This window comes from Lipotes vexillifer, unplaced genomic scaffold (genome assembly GCF_000442215.2).
Source record: "Lipotes vexillifer unplaced genomic scaffold, Lipotes_vexillifer_v1.1 scaffold1578, whole genome shotgun sequence".
In the NCBI taxonomy this organism is placed as follows: domain Eukaryota; kingdom Metazoa; phylum Chordata; class Mammalia; order Artiodactyla; family Lipotidae; genus Lipotes; species Lipotes vexillifer.
This window is the reverse complement of record NW_006782730.1, coordinates 93,640-116,364: the sequence shown is the minus strand read 5'-3', so window position 1 is coordinate 116,364 and position 22,725 is coordinate 93,640. Positions and strand designations below refer to the sequence as shown.

The 22,725-nt window shown below is 36.4% G+C and overlaps 1 protein-coding gene across 1 annotated transcript in view; it reads left to right on the top strand.

The window, feature by feature from the left end:
* The window catches only part of LOC103084041 (conserved oligomeric Golgi complex subunit 5), a gene marked incomplete at its 3' end in the record, with an annotated part of 235,716 nt that overhangs the window by 129,376 nt on the left and 83,615 nt on the right, over positions 1 to 22,725 (top strand). The window contains exon 7 of the mRNA XM_007455380.1: positions 13,041 to 13,171. Coding sequence (XP_007455442.1) covers positions 13,041 to 13,171 — 131 coding nt within the window. The remainder of the gene's footprint in view (positions 1 to 13,040; positions 13,172 to 22,725) is intronic.

Sequence of the window (22,725 nt, the reverse complement as noted above, 5' to 3'; positions counted from 1 at the left end):
TTGTGAAATTTTTTGTTCTAGTTCTGTGAAAAATGCCAGTGGTAGTTTGATAGGGATTGCATTGAATCTATAGATTGCTTTGGGGAGTAGAGTCATTTTCACAATGTTGATTCTTCCAATCCAAGAACATGGTATATCTCTCCATCTGTTTGTATCATCTTTAATTTCTTTCATCAGTGTCTTATAATTTTCTGCATACAGGTCTTTTGTCTCCTTAGGTAGGTTTATTCCTAGATATTTTATTCTTTTTGTTGCAATGGTAAATGGGAGTGTTTTCTTGATTTCACTTTCAGATTTTTCATCGTTAGTATATAGGAATGCCAGAGATTTCTGTGCATTAATTTTGTATCCTGCTACTTTACCAAATTCATTGATTAGCTCTAGTAGTTTTCTGGTAGCATCTTTAGGATTCTCTATGTATAGTATCATGTCATCTGCAAACAGTGACAGCTTTACTTCTTCTTTTCCGATTTGGATTCCTTTTATTTCCTTTTCTTCTCTGATTGCTGTGGCTAAAACTTCCAAAACTATGTTGAATAAGAGTGGTGAGAGTGGGCAACCTTGTCTTGTTCCTGACCTTAGTGGAAATGCTTTCAGTTTTTCGCCATTGAGGATGATGTTGGCTGTGGGCTTGTCATATACGGCCTTTATTATATTGAGGAAAGTTCCCTCTACACCTACTTTCTGCAGGGTTTTTATCATAAATGGGTGTTGAATTTTGTCAAAAGCTTTCTCTGCATCTATTGAGATGATCATATGGTTTTTCTCCTTCAATTTGTTAATATGGTTAATCACATTGATAGATTTGCGTATATTGAAGAATCCTTGCATTCCTGGAATAAACCCCACTTGATCATGGTGTATGATCCTTTTAATGTGCTGTTGGATTCTGTTTGCTAGTATTTTGTTGAGGATTTTTGCATCTATGTTCATCAGTGATATTGGCCTGTAGTTTTCTTTCTTTGTGACATCCTTGTCTGGTTTTGGTATCAAGGTGATGGTGGCCTCGTAGAATGAGTTTGGGAGTGTTCCTCCCTCTGCTATATTTTGGAAGAGTTTGAGAAGAATAGGTGTTAGCTCTTCTCTAAATGTTTGATAGAATTCGCCTGTGAAGCCATCTGGTCCTGGGCTTTTGTTTGTTGGAAGATTTTTAATCACAGTTTCAATTTCAGTGCTTGTGATTGGTCTGTTCATATTTTCTATTTCTTCCTGATTCAGTCTTGGCAGGTTGTGCATTTCTAAGAATTTGTCCATTTCTTCCAGGTTGTCCATTTTATTGGCATAGAGTTGCTTGTAGTAATCTCTCATGATCTTTTGTATTTCTGCAGTGTCAGTTGTTACTTCTCCTTTTTCATTTCTAATTCTATTGATTTGAGTCCTCTCCCTTTTTTTCTTGATGAGTCTGGCTAATGGTTTATCAATTTTGTTGATCTTCTCAAAGAACCAGCTTTTAGTTTTATTGATCTTTGCTATTGTTTCCTTCATTTCTTTTTCATTTATTTCTGATCTGATTTTTATGATTTCTTTCCTTTGGCTAACTTTGGGTTTTTTTTGTTTTTCTTTCTCTAGTTGCTATAGGTGCAAGGTTAGGTTGTTTATTTGAGACGTTTCTTGTTTCTTAAGATAGGATTGTATTGCTATAAACTTCCCTCTTAGAACTGCTTTTGCTGCATCCCATAGATTTTGGGTCATCGTGTCTCCATTGTCATTTGTTTCTAGGTATTTTTTTTATTTCCTCTTTGATTTCTTCAGTGATCACTTCGTTATTAAGTAGTGTATTGTTTAGCCTCCATGTGTTTGTATTTTTTACAGATCTTTTCCTGTAATTGATATCTAGTCTCATAGTGTTGTGGTCGGAAAAGATACTTGATACAATATCAATTTTCTTAAATTTACCAAGGCTTGATTTGTGACCCAAGATATGATCTATCCTGGAGAATGTTCCATGAGCACTAGAGAAAAATGTGTATTCTGTTGTTTTTGGATGAAATGTCCTGTAAATATCAGCTAAGTCCATCTTGTTTAATGTATCATTTAAATCTTGGGTTTTCTTATTTATTTTCATTTTGGATGATCTGTCCATTGGTGAAAGTGGGGTGTTAAATTCCCCTACTATGAATGTGTTTCTGTCGATTTCCCCTTTTATGGCTGTTAGTATTTGCCTTATGTATTGAGGTGCTCCTATGTTGGGTGCATAAATATTTACAATTGTTATATCTTCTTCTTGGATCGATCCCTTAATCATTATGTAGTGTCCTTCTTTGTCTCTTCTGATAGTCCTTATTTTAAAGTCTATTTTGTCTGATATGAGAATTGCTACTCCAGCTTTCTTTTGGTTTCCATTTGCATGGAATATCTTTTTCCATCCCCTTACTTTCAGTCTGTATGTGTCTCTAGGTCTGAAGTGGGTCTCTTGTAGACAGCATATATATGGGTCTTGTTTTTGTATCCATTCAGCCAATCTGTGTCTTTTGGTGGGAGCATTTAGTCCATTTATATTTAAGGTAATTATCGATATGTATGTTCCTATTCCCATTTTCTAAATTGTTTTGGGTTCATTATTGTAGGTCTTTTCCTTCTATTGTGTTACTTGTCTAGAGAAGTTCCTTTAGCAGTTGTTGTAGTGCTGGTTTGGTGGTGCTGAACTCTCTCAGCTTTTGTTGTCTCTAAAGGTTTTAATTTCTCCATCAAATCTGAATGAGATCCTTGCTGGGTAGAGTAATCTTGTTTGCAGGTTTTTCTCCTTCATCACTTTCAGTATGTTCTGCCACTCCCTTCTGGCTTGCAGAGTTTCTGCTGAAAGATCAGCTGTTAACCTTATGGGGGTTCCCTTGTGTGTTATTTGTTGTTTTTCCCTTGCTGCTTTTAATATGTTTTCTTTGTATTTAATTTTTGACAGTTTGATTAATATGTGTCTTGGCATATTTCTCCTTGGATTTTTCCTGTATGGGACTCTCTGTGCTTCCTGGACTTGATTAAGTATTTCCTTTCCCATATTAGGGAAGTTTTCGACTATAATCTCTTCAAATATTTTCTCAGTCCCTTTCTTTTTCTCTTCTGGAACCCGTATAATTCGAATGCTGGTGCGTTTAATGTTGTCCCAGAGGTCTCTGAGACTGTCCTCAGTTCTTTTCATTCTTTTTTCTTTATTCTGCTCTTCATTAGTTATTTTCACTATTTTATCTTCCAGGTCACTTATCCGTTCTTCTGCCTCAGTTATTCTGCTATTGATCCCATCGAGAGTATTTTTCATTTCATTTATTGTGTTGTTCATCATTGTTTGTTTCATCTTTAGTTCTTCTAGGTCCTTGTTAAATGTTTCTTGCATTTTGTCTATTGTATTTCCAAGATTTTGGATCATCTTTCCTATCATTATTCTGAATTCTTTTTCAGGTAGACTTCCTATTTCCTCTTCATTTGTTAGGTCTGTTGGGTTATCTTGCTCCTTCATGTGTTGTGTGTTTTTCTGTCTTCTCATTTTGCTTATCTTACTGTGTTTGGGGTCTCCTCTTTGCAGGCTGCAGGTTTGTAGTTCCCGTTGGTTTTGGTGTCTGTCCCCAGGGGCTAAGGTTGGTTCAGTGGGTTGTGGAGGCTTCCTGGTAGAGGGGACTAGTGCCTGTGTTCTGGTGGATGAGGGTGGATCTTGTCTTTCTGGTGGGCAGGTCCACGTCTGGTGGTGTGTTTTGGGGTGTCTGTGGACTTATGATTTTAGGCAGCCTCTCTGCTAATGGGTGGGGTTGTGTTCCTGTCTTGCTAGTTGTTTGGCATAGGGTGTCCAGCACTGTAGCTTGCTGGTCGTTGAGTGAAGCTGGGTGCTGCTGTTGAGATGGAGATCTCTGGGAGATTTTTGCCATTTTATATTTTGTGGAGCTGGGAGGTCTCTTGTGGACTAGTGTCCTGAAGTTGGCTCTCCCACCTCAGAGGCACAACACTAACTCCTGGTTGCAGCACCAAGAGCCTTTCATCCACTCGGCTCAGAAGAAAAGGGAGAAAAAGTAGAAAGAAAGAATTAGAAGAAGGAAGGAAGGAAGGAAAGAAAGAAAAAGGAAGGAAGAAAGGAGGGAGGGAGGAAGGGAGGGAGGGAGGAAGGAAAGAGAAAGGAGGGAGGGAGGAAGGAAGGAAGGAAGGAGGGAAGGAAGGAAAAAAGGAAAGATGATAAAGTAAAAAAAGTAAGAAAATATAATAAAGTTATTAAAATAAAAAAATAATAGAAAAAAAACACAACCGGATGGATAGCACCCTGGAACAAATGGTGGAAGCAAAGCTATACAGACAAAATCTCACACAGAAGCATACACATACACACTCACAAAAAGAGGAAAAGGGGAAAAAAATCATAAATCTTGCTCTTAAAGTCCACCTCCTCAATTTGAGATGATTTGTTGTCTAAAGGAGGGAAGGAAGGAAAGAAAGAACGAAGATAAAGTAAAATAAAATAAAGTTATTAAAATAAAAAGTAATTGTTAAGAAAAAAATTAAAAGAAAACAAAACAAAAAACAAACGGACGGATAGAACCCTTGGACAAATGGTGGAAGCAAAGCTATACAGACAAAATCTCACACAGAAGCATACACATACACACTCACAGAAAAAAGGAAAAGGGGAAAAAATAATAAATCTTGCTCTCAAAGTCCACCTCCTTAATTTGGGATGATTTGTTGTCTATTCATGTAGTCCACAGCTGCAGGGTACATCAAGTTGATTGTGGAGCTTTAATCCGCTGCTTCTGAGGCTGCTGGGAGAGATTTCCCTTTCTCTTCTTTGTTCTCACAGCTCCCAGGGTCTCAGCTTCGGATTTGGCCCTGCCTGTGCGTGTAGGTCGCCAGAAGGTGTCTGTTCTTTGCTCAGACAGGACAGGGTTAAAGGAGCCGCTGGTTCGGGGCCTCAGAGGCTCTGGCTCACTCAGGCGCGGGTGGTAGGGAGGGTCAGGGAGTGCAGGGCGAGCCTGCGGCGGCAGAGGCCGGCCTGACGTTGCACCAGCCTGAGGCGTGTGCCATGCGTTTTCCCAGGGGAGTTCTCTCTGGATCACGGGACCCTGGCAGTGGCGGGCTGCACAGGCTCCCCGGAAGGGGGTGTGGATAGTGACCTGTGTTCGCACACGGGCTTCTTGGTGGCGGCAGCAGCAGCCTTAGCGTCTCATGTCTGTCTCTGGGGTACGTGCTTTTAGCCGCGGCTCACGCCCGTCTCTGGAGCTCCTTTAAGCAGCGTTCTTAATCCCCTCTCCTCAGGCACCAGTAAACAGGGAAGAAAAAGTCTCCTGCCTCTTCGGCAGGTCCAGACTTTTCCCCAGACTCCCTCCTGGCCAGCCGTGGTGCACTAACCCCTTCAGGCTTTGTTCACGCCGCCAGCCCCAGTCCTCTCCCTGTGCTCCGACCGAAGGCCGAGCCTCAGCTCCCAGCCCTGCCCGCCCCGGCGGGTGAGCAGACAAGCCTCTCGGGCTGGTGCGTGCCGGTCGGCACCGATCCTCTGAGCGGGAATCTCGCCGCTTTGCCCCCCGCACCCCTGTGGCTGCGCTCTCCTCCGCGGCCCTGAAGCTCCCCGCTCCGCCACCCGCAGTCTCCGGCCCCGAAGGGGCTCCTAGTGTGCAGAAACCTTTTCTCCTTCACAGCTCCCTCCCACTGGTGCAGGTGCCGTCCCTATCATTTTGTCTCTGTTTATTCTTTTTTCTTTTGCCCTATTCAGGTACGTGGGGAGTTTCTTGCCTTTTGGGAGGTCTGAGGTCTTCTGCCATGGTTCAGTAGGTGTTCTGTAGGAATTGTTCCACGTGTAGATGTATTTCTGGTGTATCTGTGGGGAGGAAGGTGATCTCCGCGTCTTACTCTTCCGCCATCTTCCCCGAAGTCTCCACATTACTTTTTTTTTTTTTTTGCAGTACGTGGGCCTCGCACTGTTGTGGCCTCTCCCGTTGCGGAGCACAGGCTCCAGACGCGCAGGCCCAGCGGCCATGGCTCACGGGCCCAGCCGCTCCGCGGCATGTGGGATCTTCCCAGACCGGGGCACGAACCCGTGTCCCCTGCATCGGCAGGCGGACTCCCAACCACTGCGCCACCAGGGAAGCCCTCCACATTACTTTTTTAAAAATTTGCTTTATAATTTCATTATGTTTTCATTTATTTTATACATTATTGAAAGCACTGCAATTTTACAGAAACATTTTTCTTGAAGAGAGTTTTTCCTATAGGCTGTTTTCTCTTCAGATTCAAGATATCTACTTGAATATGATTAAAGTATGTCAAATATAAACAAACATTTTACACCTAGAATAAGGAAATGAAAATCAGTATGTATATATGTAGTTGTCATTATTGAAGTTTTCTTGGGGTTTTTGACTTTTACTTTTTCTCTAACTTTATGTGTTTTCTAAGGTTTCTTTAGTGAAACAGTTTTGTGTTTTCTTTGTAATGATGAACGGGGAGGGGAATTTTTAAAATAACCCTCTTAGACTTAGCCATTTGTTACAAATAACAAATAAGTATTCTGTGATGATGATGATGTTGTTTCTGTGATGGTGGTGATGATGATACCTTCAGTAACTGGACACTTAGATCTCATTGACTGGTGAATTAATTTTATCAATATTGTAACCCTGTGGCATCCGTGTTGTTGGGTGATGTTTTGTGGTGGTGGTTTGTTTTGTCTTCATTTACATTTGTTATTGAGCTCTGTATTGTCTAGGAACTGTGTTTTTATAAAACATATGATAAGGTGGCAAGGAAGATTAATGTTGCAGAGCAAGTTAAAATGTAGTCGTTGTGATAAGCCCTGATCTTACAATATTATTTATTTTGATTTAAGGTAAACTTTTTGTTGAATGGATTCTACAATGACAGCTTTGCTCTCCAGATTATTATTCATCAGTTTGCCAGATAGCCCTTTATACATCACAGACTTACATTTTGCTGTTTGCTTTTGTAAAAGACAGGCTTTAGTCTGAAGTTTCTAAATAATCAGGGCTGTGTAGAAAAATCAGATGTGGAGCTTTTAGATAATATAATTGTATGACTGTATTCTGGAAATGGCCTTAGTAAGTAATGTATAAATAAATAACTAAAAATGAACAAACCAACAGACTTGGAAAATACTCATAGCAAATATGATAGGTAAACAGTGAATATTATCATATAATTAATACAAAGTGATATAAAAGTGATAGGGAGTAAAAATGATGTAGAGATTATCAAAAGGAGATACAGATAGTAAAAGTTATTCAGCCTCATCATTTAAAAATTCATGTCAGACCCTCCATAAGAACATACTTCTTCTAGCAGTGTATAAAATATTTAATACAGGAATAACATCCAGTGCTATCCATGGTTAAGTAACTCCCATAGATTATTAGGAAAATGTTTAAAGTAGTATAGTCATTTTGAAAAGTAGTTTGATAATTTGTATCAGTAAGCTTAAAATTGTTACTTTGATCAGGTAATTCTGCTTTGTTTCCCAAGGAAATAATTATAGATATTTAAAATTCTTATATGTATTTATGATAAATAATTATTCCATTTAGGCAGATGGTTAAGTAATTTTTGTTCATTTATTTGATGAAATACTGTCAAAAACATTTATAAGTACTATCATAGTATGGGTGAATGCTTATAACATTGTTAATAAAGAAGACATTGTAAATAAGTATAATTACAGATAAAAACATAAAATAACTCGTGGGTAGTTTTAAAAGTAGGTTAAGAATTTAAAGGAATATAGTGGATACAAACAAGATTTTGAGTATTTTAGGAATATCTCAAGGTTGCTTGAAATTTCTCTGAGGCACTTATCTGCATTGTGCTCTTTGCAAAGTCGGTGTGTAGGAGGGAGTCACTTTCTTCAGTGTAGCCAGCTGCCCAGTCCCTGTATGTCAATTTTTGCTTTTTCTGCTCTTTCTCACATAAATATCTAGAGGGAGGATATATGCTGTTTTGGAAGTACTTGAGAATTTGAAGACTCACAAATTTGTCAGACATATTCACATATATTCCAATAATCCACTTGGCAGTTGTTGCCTCTGTGTTGTGGGTTATATAATTTCCCTTCTTTGAAGTATTTTTCTGATTTTCAAAAATGAGCATGATATTTTTAAAAGGAAAGGAAAAGCCTTTATTCAGTTACCAGTTAATAATCCTAGCATGAAACTCTTTTTCATTAGACAGCATATTCTGTTTTTCCTACAGTGGCTCATATGCCATTAGTCCCATCTAGCATTTGTATTTCTTATCTCTAGAAGTTCGATTTGTACCTTACTTTATTACCCATGTCTTTACTAACATGTTTAGTCTTTTCTGTTTTGAGCACGTGAAACACAGTTATAACTCTTGTAATGTCCTTGTTTATAATACTATAATCTGTGCCATTGGTTCATACTTATTTAATATTTAATGGAAAAATATAAAAATGCAGAAACATTTTTAACATGTGTAAACTACAAATACTACCTACCAAGTTTAAGTTTTAGAATATTATAAGCCTGTTGTATCGCCTATCTCTATAACTTTTCTAAATGTTGTTATTGTTTGTATGTCCCTAAATAATATATTGTTTAATTATACATGTCTTAATATAAATTACCTCTTGCTGTGTGTATTCTTCTGAAACTTGTTCTTCTTCCTTAACATTGTTATTGAGAGACATCATTATTGATGTGTATACTTGCCATTGTTTTTACTCTTCTGTAGTAGTATTTTGAAGGAATATATTTTTGTTTATCTGTTCTCCAGTTGATGGTCATTTCAGTTATACACAGCTTTGTTTTGTTTTTTAGAATGCTTTTATGAACATTCTTGTATACGTCTTCCAGTATACAAATATGAGAATTTCTCTGAGTTATGTGCCTAGGAGTGGCATATTTTGGTCATGGGGATATTCATATGAAATCTTATTAGGTTATCCAAATTGATTTCTAAAGTGTTTTCTTCTCATTTACAATGTTTTTATATATATATATATATATATATACACACACACACACACACACACACACACACACACATACAACATATACATAACATACACATATACATACATGTACACATACATATATTTATATGTATGTATGTATTTACTGTTACAATTAACATTGTAGAAAATATCTTTCCAGATATATTCACTTTTTTCTTCTTTTAAAATATTACTTATTTTAGAAAGAGAATCATTGATTTAGAGGATACAAATTTTTTATTAGTTAGCCACCTTATTTTAATTTTTATATTATTATTTTGACTTCCCATGTACTCTTTAATTTGGTTTTATTTGTTATGAAAGTATGCATGTATAACATATTCAAGTAGTTATCCAAAGTTTATTGTTAAAAATAGCAGGTCCCTGCCCTTTTTTCTGCCCTGTTTACTTTTCCCTAAAGGCCACCATTTTCAACATATTTGCTGATTCTTTTGATATTTAGCTCCATAGCTCTGAATCACCTGCCTGTATTTCCAATTCGTAATTTTTAACTTCTTTGGCTTCCCGCTTTGAAGCATGAAGATTTAGTCTCCTTCATTTCTTCCAACTTCCAGCACCATCCCAACTTCACACCTGTACTCTTCCCTCATCTCTTTTATCCCAAATGAATAATGTAGTGCTAACATTATTGTGAAAAGTAAATGCATAGCTGAGTTACTTAGCACACTATAATTACTCTTCTTTTTGTTTTTTTCTAAATAGAGGAGGATGCTAGTAAAGGAAGAGGCAGTGAGGATTTTGAAATCTTAAGGGGAATTTGTATCACAAAGGAGGATTTGTGGAAGGAGATAACATTAGTCAACAGGAAGCAGTAGATTCCATGAATGGGAGAGGAATATGATGAGAACGTTTGTTCCGGTAGCCATGTGTAGTAACAACTAGAACATTGAAAGCCTATGAAAATGATTGGCATGTAATTTTTAATTTTATTTATTTATTTATTTTATTTTTAATAAATGTATTTATTTATTTTTGGCTGCGTTGGGTCTTCGTTGCTGCCCACAGGCTTTTCTCTAGTAGCGGTGAGCTGGGGCTACTCTTCGTTGCGGTGCACGGGCTTCTCATTGCGGTGGCTTCTCTTGTTGTGGAGCACGGGCTCTAGGCGTGCGGGCTTCAGTAGCTGTGGCTTGTGGGCTCTAGAATGCGGGCTCAGTAGTTGTGGCGCATGGGCTTAGTTGCTCCGCGGCATGTGGGATCTTCCCGGACCAGGGCTCGAACCCTTGTCCACTGCATTGGCAGGCGATTCTCAACCACTGCACCACCAGGGAAGCCCATGTATTTTAGTTATAAATAATTTTTATGCCATTGAGGTTTAGTTTGAAGACTAAAGGGAAAAAAAAGGGCAATCCTAGGAAATAATGCAGTAATCAATCACTGAGATCAAGTGACTGCTTGGGGCAAAGTGTAAGAAGTTTATTCTAAACTTTTAGTAATTTGAGACCAGGACAGTGAAGGTGGGGGAAATCAGAATGTATCTTTTAGTATCTTAAATTTCAAAATGGAGTACATTTGACCAAAAAAAAAAAATTTGTTTATCTTACCCATACTCTTGAAAATTTTTTTTAATTTTTAAATTTAATTGTATTAAACATTTTATTGGAGTATAGTTGATTTACAGTGGTTCAGGTGTACAGCATAGTGATTCAGTTATACACACACAAATATATATATATATTCTTTTTCAGTTTCTTTTCCATTATAGGTTATTACAAGATACTGAATGTAGTTTCCTGCACTATACAGTAGCATCTTTTTGTCTATTTTATATGCAGTAGTGTGTATCTATTAATCCCAAATTCCTAATTTATCCCCCCACTTTTCCCTTTGGTAACCATAAGTTTGTTTTCTATGTCTGTGAGTCTATTTTTGTTTTGGAAGTAAGTTCATTTGTATCTTGTTTTTAGATTCCACATGTAAGTGATACCATGTGATATTTGTCTTTCTCTGTGTGACTTATTTCACTTAGTATGATAATCTCTAGGTCCATCCATGTTACTGCAAATGGCATTATTTCTTTTTTATGGCTGAAATTGTTTATGTATACCACATCTTCTTTATCCATTCATCTGTTGACGGACCTTTAGGTTGCTTCCATGTCTTGGCTATTGTAAATAGTGCTTCTCTGAACATTGGGGTGCATCTATCTTTTTGAATTAGAGTTTTTTCCAGATATATGCCCAGGAGTGGAATTGCTGTGTCATATGGTGAGTCTGTTTTTAGCTTTTTAAGTAATATCCATACGGTTCTTCATAGTGGCTGCACCAATTTACATTCCCACCAACAGTGTAGGAGGGTTCCCTTTTGTCCACACCCTCTCCAGCCTTTATTATTTGTAGACTTTTTGATGATATCTATTCTGACTGGTGTGAGGTGATACCTCATTGTGGTGCTGATTTGCATTTCTTTAATAATTAGTGGTGTTGAACATCTTTTCATGTGCCTGTTGGCCATGTGTATGTCTTCAGAGAAATGTCAGTTTAGCTCTTGATCATTACCACAACTTAGGTTAAACATAATTTTCTCAAAATTTTCTGAAAAGTAAAATTTAAAAAGCAGATTAAAAAGATTTTCTCTGGATTATAATCCACCCTACATATACATGATAGATTGGTGTATAAAGTACTTTGGTGTTCATGAATTTATTTTGATTCTGATGATAAGAGTTATGTAGGGTGTGAATTATAAATTATTGTCATTTTACAGATAAAAAAATTGAGACTCAGGGTATATCACATGATTATGATCACCTAGTGAGTAAATTATGAGGCTGAATGTAAACTCAAATGATTTAAAGGCATTTTCAGTACTCTTTCCACTGTAGAAAGCTATAAGTCCCTTTAGATAGACACATTTAAAAATGCTTATGGTTGAAGGACAGTTGGCAATAACCACTATTAGATGCCCTTTACATTGTTTCCTTCTGTCCTCTAGTGTAGAACTAACTATACTGTGTGCAGTCAGCAGATATTTGAGGGCTAAGTGGCTAGTTAGCATTGTACTGGATGCTTTAATGTAGTTTCACCTAGGCAGTGCGTTGTGACCCAGCTGAAGAAAAATATGACAGTATGCAAGTGCTAGGGATATATTTTAAGACTTAAAATTCTAATTAGAGAATATAGTGAAAAACACACTTGATATTCTGTTGAGTAACTGGAAAACAGTCATCTTCTATCTAAATCATTTTTGTTTTATAGAAACAATTTTTCTTGTTAAAATAGAAAATACGTCTTTTAGAACTGTGTCTAAGGTGCACAATGAAACCTTGACCTTCATTTGTAGCATTTTAGTTACCTCAGATATGTCTAAGATTAAGCCATTAAATAAATAAATTTCTCAAAATCTAAATGTGCAGAGACAACTGTTGTTAACTTCTTGGTGGATACCTTTTCACACTTCTTGCTCTGTGTGTATAATTCTCTAAGTAGAATATGTATAATTCTATGAATAGAGTTATAATTCTGTAAACTAAATTCTATAATTCTACTTATAGAAAATAAAGTTTATAGAATTATATAGTATATAATCATATTTTATATGTAATTCTATAAATGGAGTTAAGTTCTTTGTGTAATTTTTTTCATTCAGTCATATGAAAATCCTTCAATGGAAGTAAGTAAATTAGGTCTGTTGTGTGATCATGTAAAGTGGTAGCATGCTAAAATTTTTTCATCATTAATTTATCATTGTCCAAGTGGTGGACATTTGTTTCAAAAGTTTTGTTATTATAGAATAATTTTTAAAACTGTCCTGCAACTTGAGAAATTTCTAAGATCATCAGGATCTTTATATTTATATTAAATGTGGCACACTTTTTTGGTAACTTGTTGACATTATTTTGAATTTACAATAATCATAATTCTACTCTTGCTTTACCAACTCTGTAATGTTGGAACTTTTTGCTCCAGAGTAAAGTTACTTATTAAGTAGAAAATGTTTGGGTAACTATGTTTTTTAAAATACAGATTTTGAAAGGGAGTAGTGTTCAACAGCAATTCTGTAATATTTCAAAGAAGTTAGACATGATGTTTTGATACCTTGATATTTATTCAATATTGAAATATTTAAATGTGTGTAATTTTTTTGACAGATTATCTTTCTCAAGGAATAGATCTTGCTGGAATAGAAGTAATAGAAAATGATCTACTTTTTGTTGCGAGAGCTCGACTTGAAGTGGAAAATCAAGCTAAGCGCCTCCTGGAGCAGGGTGTGGAGACTCAGGTAATACAAATAATGTCACTTTTTTTAATGTGAAAAATGTGTCATAATACAGATGAACATTTGATTTTGTGTTGAAAAAACTAATGTGTATCCTTATTTTATCACTGAAGAACTATGTCTACAATTTGAATTGGAGAGTAGGGCATAAAATTAGTACAAGGAAAAATTTTAAAATACATATTTACTTAATTCTACTGAAAATGGATTCTAAGATTTCTAATGTAAAATGTGTATAATATGAAATATATTTTAATATAATGTGTTTATGTAGATAGATAGTTAACAGATGTTGCATAGGCTTCCTTTGTCCAAGTCACTGGTACACATTTAAGCTTTTCAGAAACCCAGTAAGGATGGTATTACTGCTATTTCCATTTTACAAATGGGGAAACTGAGAGCTTAAATAATTGGTCGAAGATCACACATTCCAATAAATGATGTAGTCTGGCAAACATTAAGTACTCTAACCCCAGAACCTTGCACCCTGAATAATCACTGTGCCAGAATTTTTTTTTTAGAAATTGACTCGAGATTTCTCCTAAGATATCACTTTCCTGATGCTTAATTTTCTGAATTACAAGAAACCTAGAGGTCTTGATGTAGTAGAATCAACAAATTAGATATAAATCTCAGTTTTTCTACATTTGTATTGCACCCAGATATTTTCTCCATTTGTACTGGACCCAAATACCATTGTTAGTATCCATTTTAAAATTCTTATTCTTTAAACCAGGAATTTCATTTTGTGCATTTGTATTGGACAAAAACAATTTTATAACTATTCAGTTCTTTAAGTAGTCTCTGAATCAGGAAGGTATTTATTTGACTTTAAGTTCTTAACTGTTGTAATTAAAAATAACTGAATGTCAGTTACTGTTTTGAATGAATTTTTAAAGTTGATTATCATATATATAATGGAAAGTGAACAAATTATAGACATACACGTAGAATGAAATATCGCAGTGTGAACACACCTGTGAAATTAAAACCCAGGTCAAGAAATAGGACGTTACCAGCATTCCTGGAGTCTCTTCACTCCCTCTCACAATCACTTCTCTCTCCTTCTTTCCCAAAGGTAGCTTTTATTCTAACACTAGAGTTTAGTTTTACCTGCTGCCAATCATGTTTTAACTCGCAGTCTCACTGTGAAGATAAAATGCTTATACTGTTTAAAAATAAGATACTTGTCTACATCAAATAATAGAGGATACTTTATTCTCAAAGAAATATTTAAGGAATTCCAAGTCAGTTTTGAATTAACATGAATATTTCTATAGAAAATGGCTTTAGCCCAGCTCATTTAGTTGCAGGAAAGGAAACAAGTAACATTTCAGAAAGTGCAGTATCACAAGATTTTTGTATTTGTCTAATGTTCCTAGTATCACTACATTAGAGATTTAAAACTTTATAAATACTGTTTAGTGTTTTTTTACCTGTGAAGTTTTTATTGCTCTGTATATGTATGCATATATCTTTAATTTATGCAATTCTTAATAATTCACTGTATTTTAGAGTCATGGAAATGAAAACTAATAATGGCAGAAAGGAAACAATATCACAGTTTGTAGAACTAAAATACTATTTTTAATAGAGATGGGGGATTTTAACACAAAGAAATGGTTACCTTTAAAGGCTTATTTTTTATTGTATTCTCATATATTTAAAGTGGGAAAATATTTTCTAGGATAGTTGTTCCTAAGCAAATTTATTTTAGGTATGTTGCTATTTTGTGTACATTTTTTAAATATAAATTTATTTATTTTATTTTATTTGGCTGTGTTGGGTCTTCGCTGCTGCGCGCAGGCTTTCTCTAGTGCGGCGAGTGGGGGCTACTCTTTGTTGTGCTGTGCGTGCTTCTCATTGCGGTGGCTTCTCTTTTTGTGGAGCACGTGCTCTAGGTGCGCGGGCTTCAGTAGTTGTGGCACGCGTGCTCAGTAGTTGTGGAGCACTAGGTGCTCCGCGGCAGGTGGGATCTTCCCAGATCAGGGATCGAACTTGTGTCCCCTGAATTGGCAGGCAGATTCTTAACCACTGTGCCACCAGGGAAGTCCCATGTGTACATTTTAATAGTTGTCAAATATGACTTTGCTTCAGTTTTTAACTCATAGTGAAATTAAACTGTTAAACTTTTAAGGAACTAATATTCCCTAAATATTGATAGTGTTGTTATATTTTCAGACTCTAAAGTTAGGCAAAAGATTATTTAAGTTGGTGACTGTTGTTGTTTAGCCAATGGCCTATATGTAATCAATGAAATTAAGTTAGAAAGGTAAAGAAGAAAAAAATCTAAAATATTGTGTGTCTACATGGGTAGGTGTGAAATGGTCTGCGTAGAACCAGGGAGCTTTAATTTTGTTGTGTTTCAGGGTGGTTTAGAGGAAGGTAGATTCTGCTCAGTGGATGGGAATACTGTCTCTTTGTAAGGCTGTATATATTATTTTATCATAGTTTGTTGACATTAGCCATTAATATTTCCCAATTCCTTAGTCTTGTTAAATTCCATAGGTATAACGTAACCTTCTGAGTATAATTTGGCTTCCTCCATAATTTTCCGAAAGGGAGAAAATGTACCTATTTGCCAATATTAACATTCTGGTTCATTTCACAATTTTTACAATATTTATCATGTGTAAACTGATATTCGTGTTTATAGCATCATTTATTTCTGAATTTAGTCATGTGTGTCTGTCTCCCTCAGACCTGGGTGCTCTGCGTTATTTTCACAAAGTCAGGTTTCTGGCTTTGCAGAGCTGAGGAGATTGAACCCTTATCAGTAATGATGTCCCTGAGATAATGTTCTTGGGAAGCTGGATGTTTTAGTGGAAAGAGCCTGTGTTTTGGAGCCTCTTTCCTTTTCCTCTTAGAAAGCAACAAGTCAGAGGTGTCATCCAGCTGTGTCAGCAGGCAGTTTGGGAATTAAGGATGAAACTAACCTTTATTGAATGCCTCTTCTCTGCCAGGATTTTGTGTTAGTCACTTTACATTTGTTATCTCAGTCAAAGTGACAAATATGTGAGGAAGATATAATTATCCACTTTTTATAGTTATGGAAACAAAGGTCTGGAAAGGTTAAGAAATTAGCTGTAGATTACTCAGCTAGCAAGCAGTAGTCATGGTCTGGAGTGCTTGCTACCCCCCTTTCTTCAATAGAACCAAGCAGTTTATTCTAATTTTGTTAAATAATTACATTTTAAATCATTTGACAATTTGTGAAGCAATTTATATTGAAAAAGGAATTTTTAAAGTGTTAAAATTTCTTTGGGAAGCTTCCATGTGATGACTAATCTTAACCAGTTCCTCAGTATTCCTCAAAATTTTTATGTTTCTCTGGCAAACTTTCTTTTTTCCATTCTCTGAAATGACTGTTTTAGACTCTCCACTTTCCATTAACGTTACCCTCTCACCCCACATACCAACTAAGGCGGATGCCCTTAATTTCTGCTTCATAGAGGTGCCTCTCACATCACCTGTACTCTGGATCCCATTTTCTTATCTTGTTTATATTTCTGTCTCTCATATCTTCATCCTGTGTCTTTTACTTTGTTTCTTCCCATCAACATGTAAATATACACCTTTTATGCCACTCTCCCCTTTGTTCTCTATTTCTCAGTCTCACAAGCTTTCTTTTAGTTTTTCACATGCCCATTTTCCTTCCTCCTTTAGGGCTTTCATGTTCTTTTTATGCCTGGAACGCTCTTTCCACTTCCCATTAAAACAGATGCTGCAGCTTATATCTGTTTGATTCTTGAAATATATTCTCCCATTTATAAGAAATAATTGAAATAGTTAAATATATTGTTAATATTTATTATATATATAGACTAAAACAATAATAGCATTTTAATTTTGAAGTAATATTGCATTCATGAAATATTACACCATTTCATAGTTTATAGGCTCATAACCTGAATAGAGATGTTCAGTACACAAGGAACTTTTGAAAAATTAACATGTTCTTACTTGCATTTAATAATCAACTTCTGACATTAATTTGGTTTCTCAAAAATATTAGTCATCTTCTTTTACTGAGTATATAGTTGGGACCATCATTTTCAGTATCAATTAATTGTAAAACTTAAATTTACTAAAAGAAAATGAGTGTAATTTCTTTTTGTAGCATTCTTTTTCCAAAACCAAAAATTTTTAAATAAATGCAGATAACTTGTTTTTGATCATTACTGTTTTTTCCCTAGTTAATTGCTTAAATGTGCTGTATTCATTTGTAGGTTTTAGTAGCTTTGTAGCCTTGCAAAGTCTCCACTACAGTTTTACAAAATTTATGTCTTGGGAGACATAAACTAAATAATTATTTAGATACTAAGGAACTGTTTTTCTTCTTAGAGTAGAAAATTATAAGTAAATTTCTGACTTCACAAAGCCATATTAAGTTTATATGGAAAAGGTTTGTAGTGATACCACTGCTACTTTCGTTTTTTTTTTTTTTTTTTTTAACATCTTTATTGGGGTATAATTGCTTTACAATGGTGTGTTAGTTTCTGCTTTATAACAGAGTGAGTCAGTTATACATATATATATGTTCCCATATCTCTTCCCTCTTTGGCTATTGACTTTTTTAAACCACATTTTACACGGGGTAGGGAAGTAGTGCATCTTGGTGAACACAGAACATACTTTTCGACTTAGACATATCTGGGTTAGACACCCCTTGCCATTCACTGACCTTGGGTTTATGTTTTCCTCTGTCAAGTGGAGATTTCACATATTGAAATCACATGCTTCACATATTCAAAATATGTGAATTTCACATATTCATAATATTCACATATTATGTAGGTTTGTAAGGGAAAAAAAATGACAAAATGTTAAGTATCTAGTCGAGGCCTCAGCCCAGAGTGGGGCACTATTATGGTCAATAACCTGGTAGAGGAAGGAGAGTCAGATGGTATGATTTGTCTCTAGCTCCCCCCAACCCCCCATGTCTCTTAAGATAGTCTTGAACTCCTTCAGACAGTGATTAAGACACAGAAGACTCCACTGGTGTTGAAAAGTTCTGGCAGCACAGCACAAAACAACTGAAGAACTCCCCCATGACTTAGCATAAGCTACTGTCTATTCCTTCCAGACAGGCACGCATGCAGACTCATACTCCACTTGTAGGCGCTTCCCCCGGCACAAAGGAGAGACAGGTCCCCGAGAGATTCTTATTCAAGTGCTTGAGCCTGGATTAGTGTTTTAGGAATAAGTAGACATTTTAATAACCTTGTAGACTCAGTGGAATAGGGCAACATACATTTGTTCAGTATCTAATTTGTAGACTGCTTATAGGAATTTGTGAAAAATAGCACCGGAGGATCTGAGAAACAATAAATCACTAAAACTCTTTTCATAATGGGAACCTCTGTGGGCCAAACATAAAGAGAGGTTGGTATATATTTGCTTGATATTCTAATAATTTAGATCCAAAACTTCTTAAGTGCCATAGTTAATATTTAATAAAGTACTTTCTTCTAAGCCAGGTGTGAATTAATGTCAAAGAGCAAAATAATATATCAGATAAATATTTATTAAAGCCGAAAAACTCTGTTACATAAAACCAAACAGATGGAAATATATTACTTTTGCTTAATTGAAGATAGATATGGGTCAATGACAACCAGCTCAAGATTGGAGACTGCACAGATTTTCTGATAAGACCCCCCCCAGCCTGCTTTCCTGGCCTTATATCCAACCCCTTTTCACCACCTCCTATGCACACATACTACCAGGTCTCTCTCCATTTCAAGGTCCTGGCCTAGACAGTGTCATTGCTTGAATTCCTCTGAATCGTTGCACATACCTGGATTTTCCTGTCCCCTTTTTCTTACATGTAAGCCCATCCTCCAAACCCAGCACAAACCCAGCACATAGGAAATTAATATGTGTTTAATTCATACATTTATTTGAGCTATAATGATTTCTATAGGCACAGTAGTAGGAGCTGTTGGATGCCATTCTTGTCTTAGGGAGCTTGAGGCTGATTCCTCCAAAAACTCATTTACAGTGTTGCATGAAAGAATGTTATGGCATCTTACACAAATTGTGTATGTCTGTCACAATGGGAGAAGGACTTTTACTTCCCCCAGGTGTTTAATAAGCTATGATTGAGTGTGTAAAAGTATCATTTGGGAAATTATTTTTCTCCCTTTGTGTCTCATATTTGATGGCTAAAGAATGTATTCTTATTTGTAAATGAGTAGCCTTGCTTCTGCTGTGACCCCCCTATTAGTTACTTGAATGAGAGATTTGAAATCCAATATTAAAGGCATTTTTGGTGATACTTTAATAATTATGAAATTCTTCTCAATGTTACCCCTACCCTCAAAAACTTAATCAATAATGATAATTCTGTAAATGAAACATTTATTGACTTTTCAACATTTCTCATTGCCTTGTATAGATTTATATCAGTATTTCAAATAAAAGCAAAAAAAAAAAAAGTAAACTGCTAACTTACCTCACATCATCTTTTCTGATAGAATCATAGAATCTCAGGTCTAGAGGGGGTTCTGAATGTGGTCCCTAGCTCTAGATCAAAATCATTTTGGACTGTAACATTCTAGTTCATTGCTTCTTGAACAGTAGTGTTCATATAAATCACTTGGGCATTGTGTTAAAATGCAGCTTCTGGAGTGAGAACCAGGCTCCAGTTTAGTCTTAATGACCCTCAGGGAAGATTCTTTTTCTTCAACTGGTTGGAAAGCAGACTGAAGGAAACAATGGGATAGGGTTGCCCGATTAAATACAAGATACCTAGGTAAATTGAATTTCAGACAAACAATAGATACTTTGTTGATATGTCCCAAATATTGCATGGCACATCCTTATACTAAAAAAAAATGTGTTGTTTAGCTGAAATTTGAATTTAACTGGGCATCCTGTATTTATATTTGCTAAATCTGATGACCCTAAATGGGCATAAAGAAAAAAAGTCTGGGCTTTGGCATTAAAATTGAGCTGACTTTAAGTCCTGGCTTGTCATTTACTAGCTGTGTAAACGAGGCAGTTTTATGACCCGAGAACCTCTGTTTCCTCATCTATAAAAAGAGAGATAAGAACACTTCTCATGTGGAGTTGCTGTGAAGATTAAATGAGTTGATGCATGTGAAGGGCTAGGCCCATAGTAGGCAATTAATCATAGGGCTAATAGCAGAGACATTGATGAGGTTTGCTCATCCTATCAAATTTGAAAAGAGAGCATTGGATCTATTAGGAAATAACATTTTTAATGTTGCATATTTTCATGTTGCCTCAATGTGGAAAACTATTGCCTGATTTTCGTGCAAACCTGGTTTTCTGTGAATAATCTTTATCAGTGGCTTTCACAGTTTAGTATGCAACAGAATCTCCTAGATGACTTGTTAAAACAGCACCCTCACCCCCAAAGATCATAATTAAATTGGGTGGGACACAGGAAAATCTGCATTTTTGACAAGTTCCCAGGTGTTGCTGATACTGCTGGTCTAGAGACCAAGATTTGAGAACCACTGATCTGTACGACAAGCGTTCTAGCCTTTTAACAGCTCTCTTGCTTTGTGTGGTTAAAGTGGTGCCAGGTACTGGACGTAACAGAAAAAAATCACAATAGAAGATTAAAGCATTTTAAAAAATGATCCTGTGGGTTCTGTCAAGATCTTATAAACCCTTGTGCTATTTGTGAATCGGAGGGAATAGACAAAGAATTTTTATCATGACACAAGAATAACATTTTGATTTTCGTGTTTCTTTTTTAAGTAAAGAAAACATTAAGGCCATTCTGTTTACAGCTAAGTGCCTAAGAGCTGTACTACAACTAATCAGCTGTACTGCTGCCAATTACTTGTTGATTTCTAGTCCCCTCAATTGCATTTCAGGAAGGAGTAAATCCTGGTACAAGAGACACACAAAAAACTCTCTTTGGGCCTCTATTTATTCATCTATAAAATGAGAGGATAATCTCAAAAAGCACTCTGTAATATTCTGTGATTCTACTCTAAAGATATTTTGCTCACTGTAGCCTCAGAAAGGAGAAAGAACCACCTTTAGAATAAAGGTATGTTCTCTGACATCATATAACCTTCCTGCTTGATAAAAACTAACCTAAATGTTTTTGGAACTCCCAAGTGCCTTTGCTTTTTCTTTCCAGGCCACGTTTTCTGTATCAGTAAAAATAATAATAATAATGCTATCAATTTCCCTTACAGAATTATTTTAAGGACATAACAGAAGTGGAAACAGTTGTATTAGTTTGCTAGGGCTGCCATAACAAAGTACCACAGACTGGGTGGTTTAAACAGCAGAAATTTATTTCCTCATAGTCCTGGAGGCTAGAAGTCTGAGATCAACGTATTGGCAGGGTTGATTTCTTCTGAGGCCTCTCTCCTTGACTTTTAGGTGGCTGCTTCGCTCTGTGTCTTCATGTGACCTTCCCTCTGTATCTGTCTGTGTTCAGATTTCCTCTTCTTAAAAGGACATCCGTCGTATTGGATTAGGGTCCACCCTAAAAACCTCATTGTAACAGAATTACCTTTTTAAAGACCCTCTGTCCAAATGTAGTCACATTCTGAGATATTGGGTATTATGGCTTCAAGATACAAATTTTGGGGAGATAATTCAGCCCATAAAAGTTGTGTTTAAAGCACTGTACAAATATTGTTTTAAAAAAGAATCTTAACTCCTTAAATTTCATTTTCCAGTTTGTAAAACAAAGAAGTTTTCCTGAGGGTGTTCTGAGTGACTTCAACTGTAATAGTCTATTGTGCTCTCATTTCTCTAACCCCTCACGGTCTACAGTGAAGGAGAAGCTTCTCCAGCGGCAACTGTGTCCAAGTCCTAGGACAGGAGACCATCTGCATTCAGATATAGTGGAAAGAGCATGGAGTCAGATGATTGGATTTGATTCCAACTCAGCAATTTCCATACTGAGAAACCTTGGATAAAATACCCAGTCTCTTTGTGTCTCAGTTTTCTCCTGTGTAAAATGGGGCTGTAGCATCTGCGTAGAGTTGCTGTGAAGGTAAAGGCGGTAACAGTCATAAAGCACCCAGCACAAAGATGGCTTACCACTGTGGCTCAGTAAATGGTAGTTACGCATTGCACAGTCGGCCTTTCCTGCCTCTCCTAAGGGGGAATGAATCTTGCAGGAACCCCTGATGGCCTGTTGGAGACTGTGTCACATCTTTCCGTAAGGGGACTGCTGCAGTAGGTTCTTTCTTGAGTCACACTGCAGATGTGGGGATCAAAGCAACCATCTCTCTTCCTACTGCAGAGCGACGACTCCCTCTGCAGTGGCCAGGGAGAAAAAGACTATTCCAACAGCTATCCATCATTACAACCTCCTGCGCTCTTGGTGCAAGCCCCGGAAATCCAACACCAGTATTTCACTTCAGAGTGGCCAGTTCTTAGAGCTCCCCCAGGAATGTAATGAATTCTGTGTCAGCTCCAACAGCAACTCTAAAGGGAAAGTTTAGGAAAACAAAACAAAAGAGGCTCTAAAGAATACAGTAGGTAAAATTTCCCAATGTCAGACCACCAGGCAGAGCTCTGGGGAGCCTTAAGCTACTTTAACCCTCTTTCCC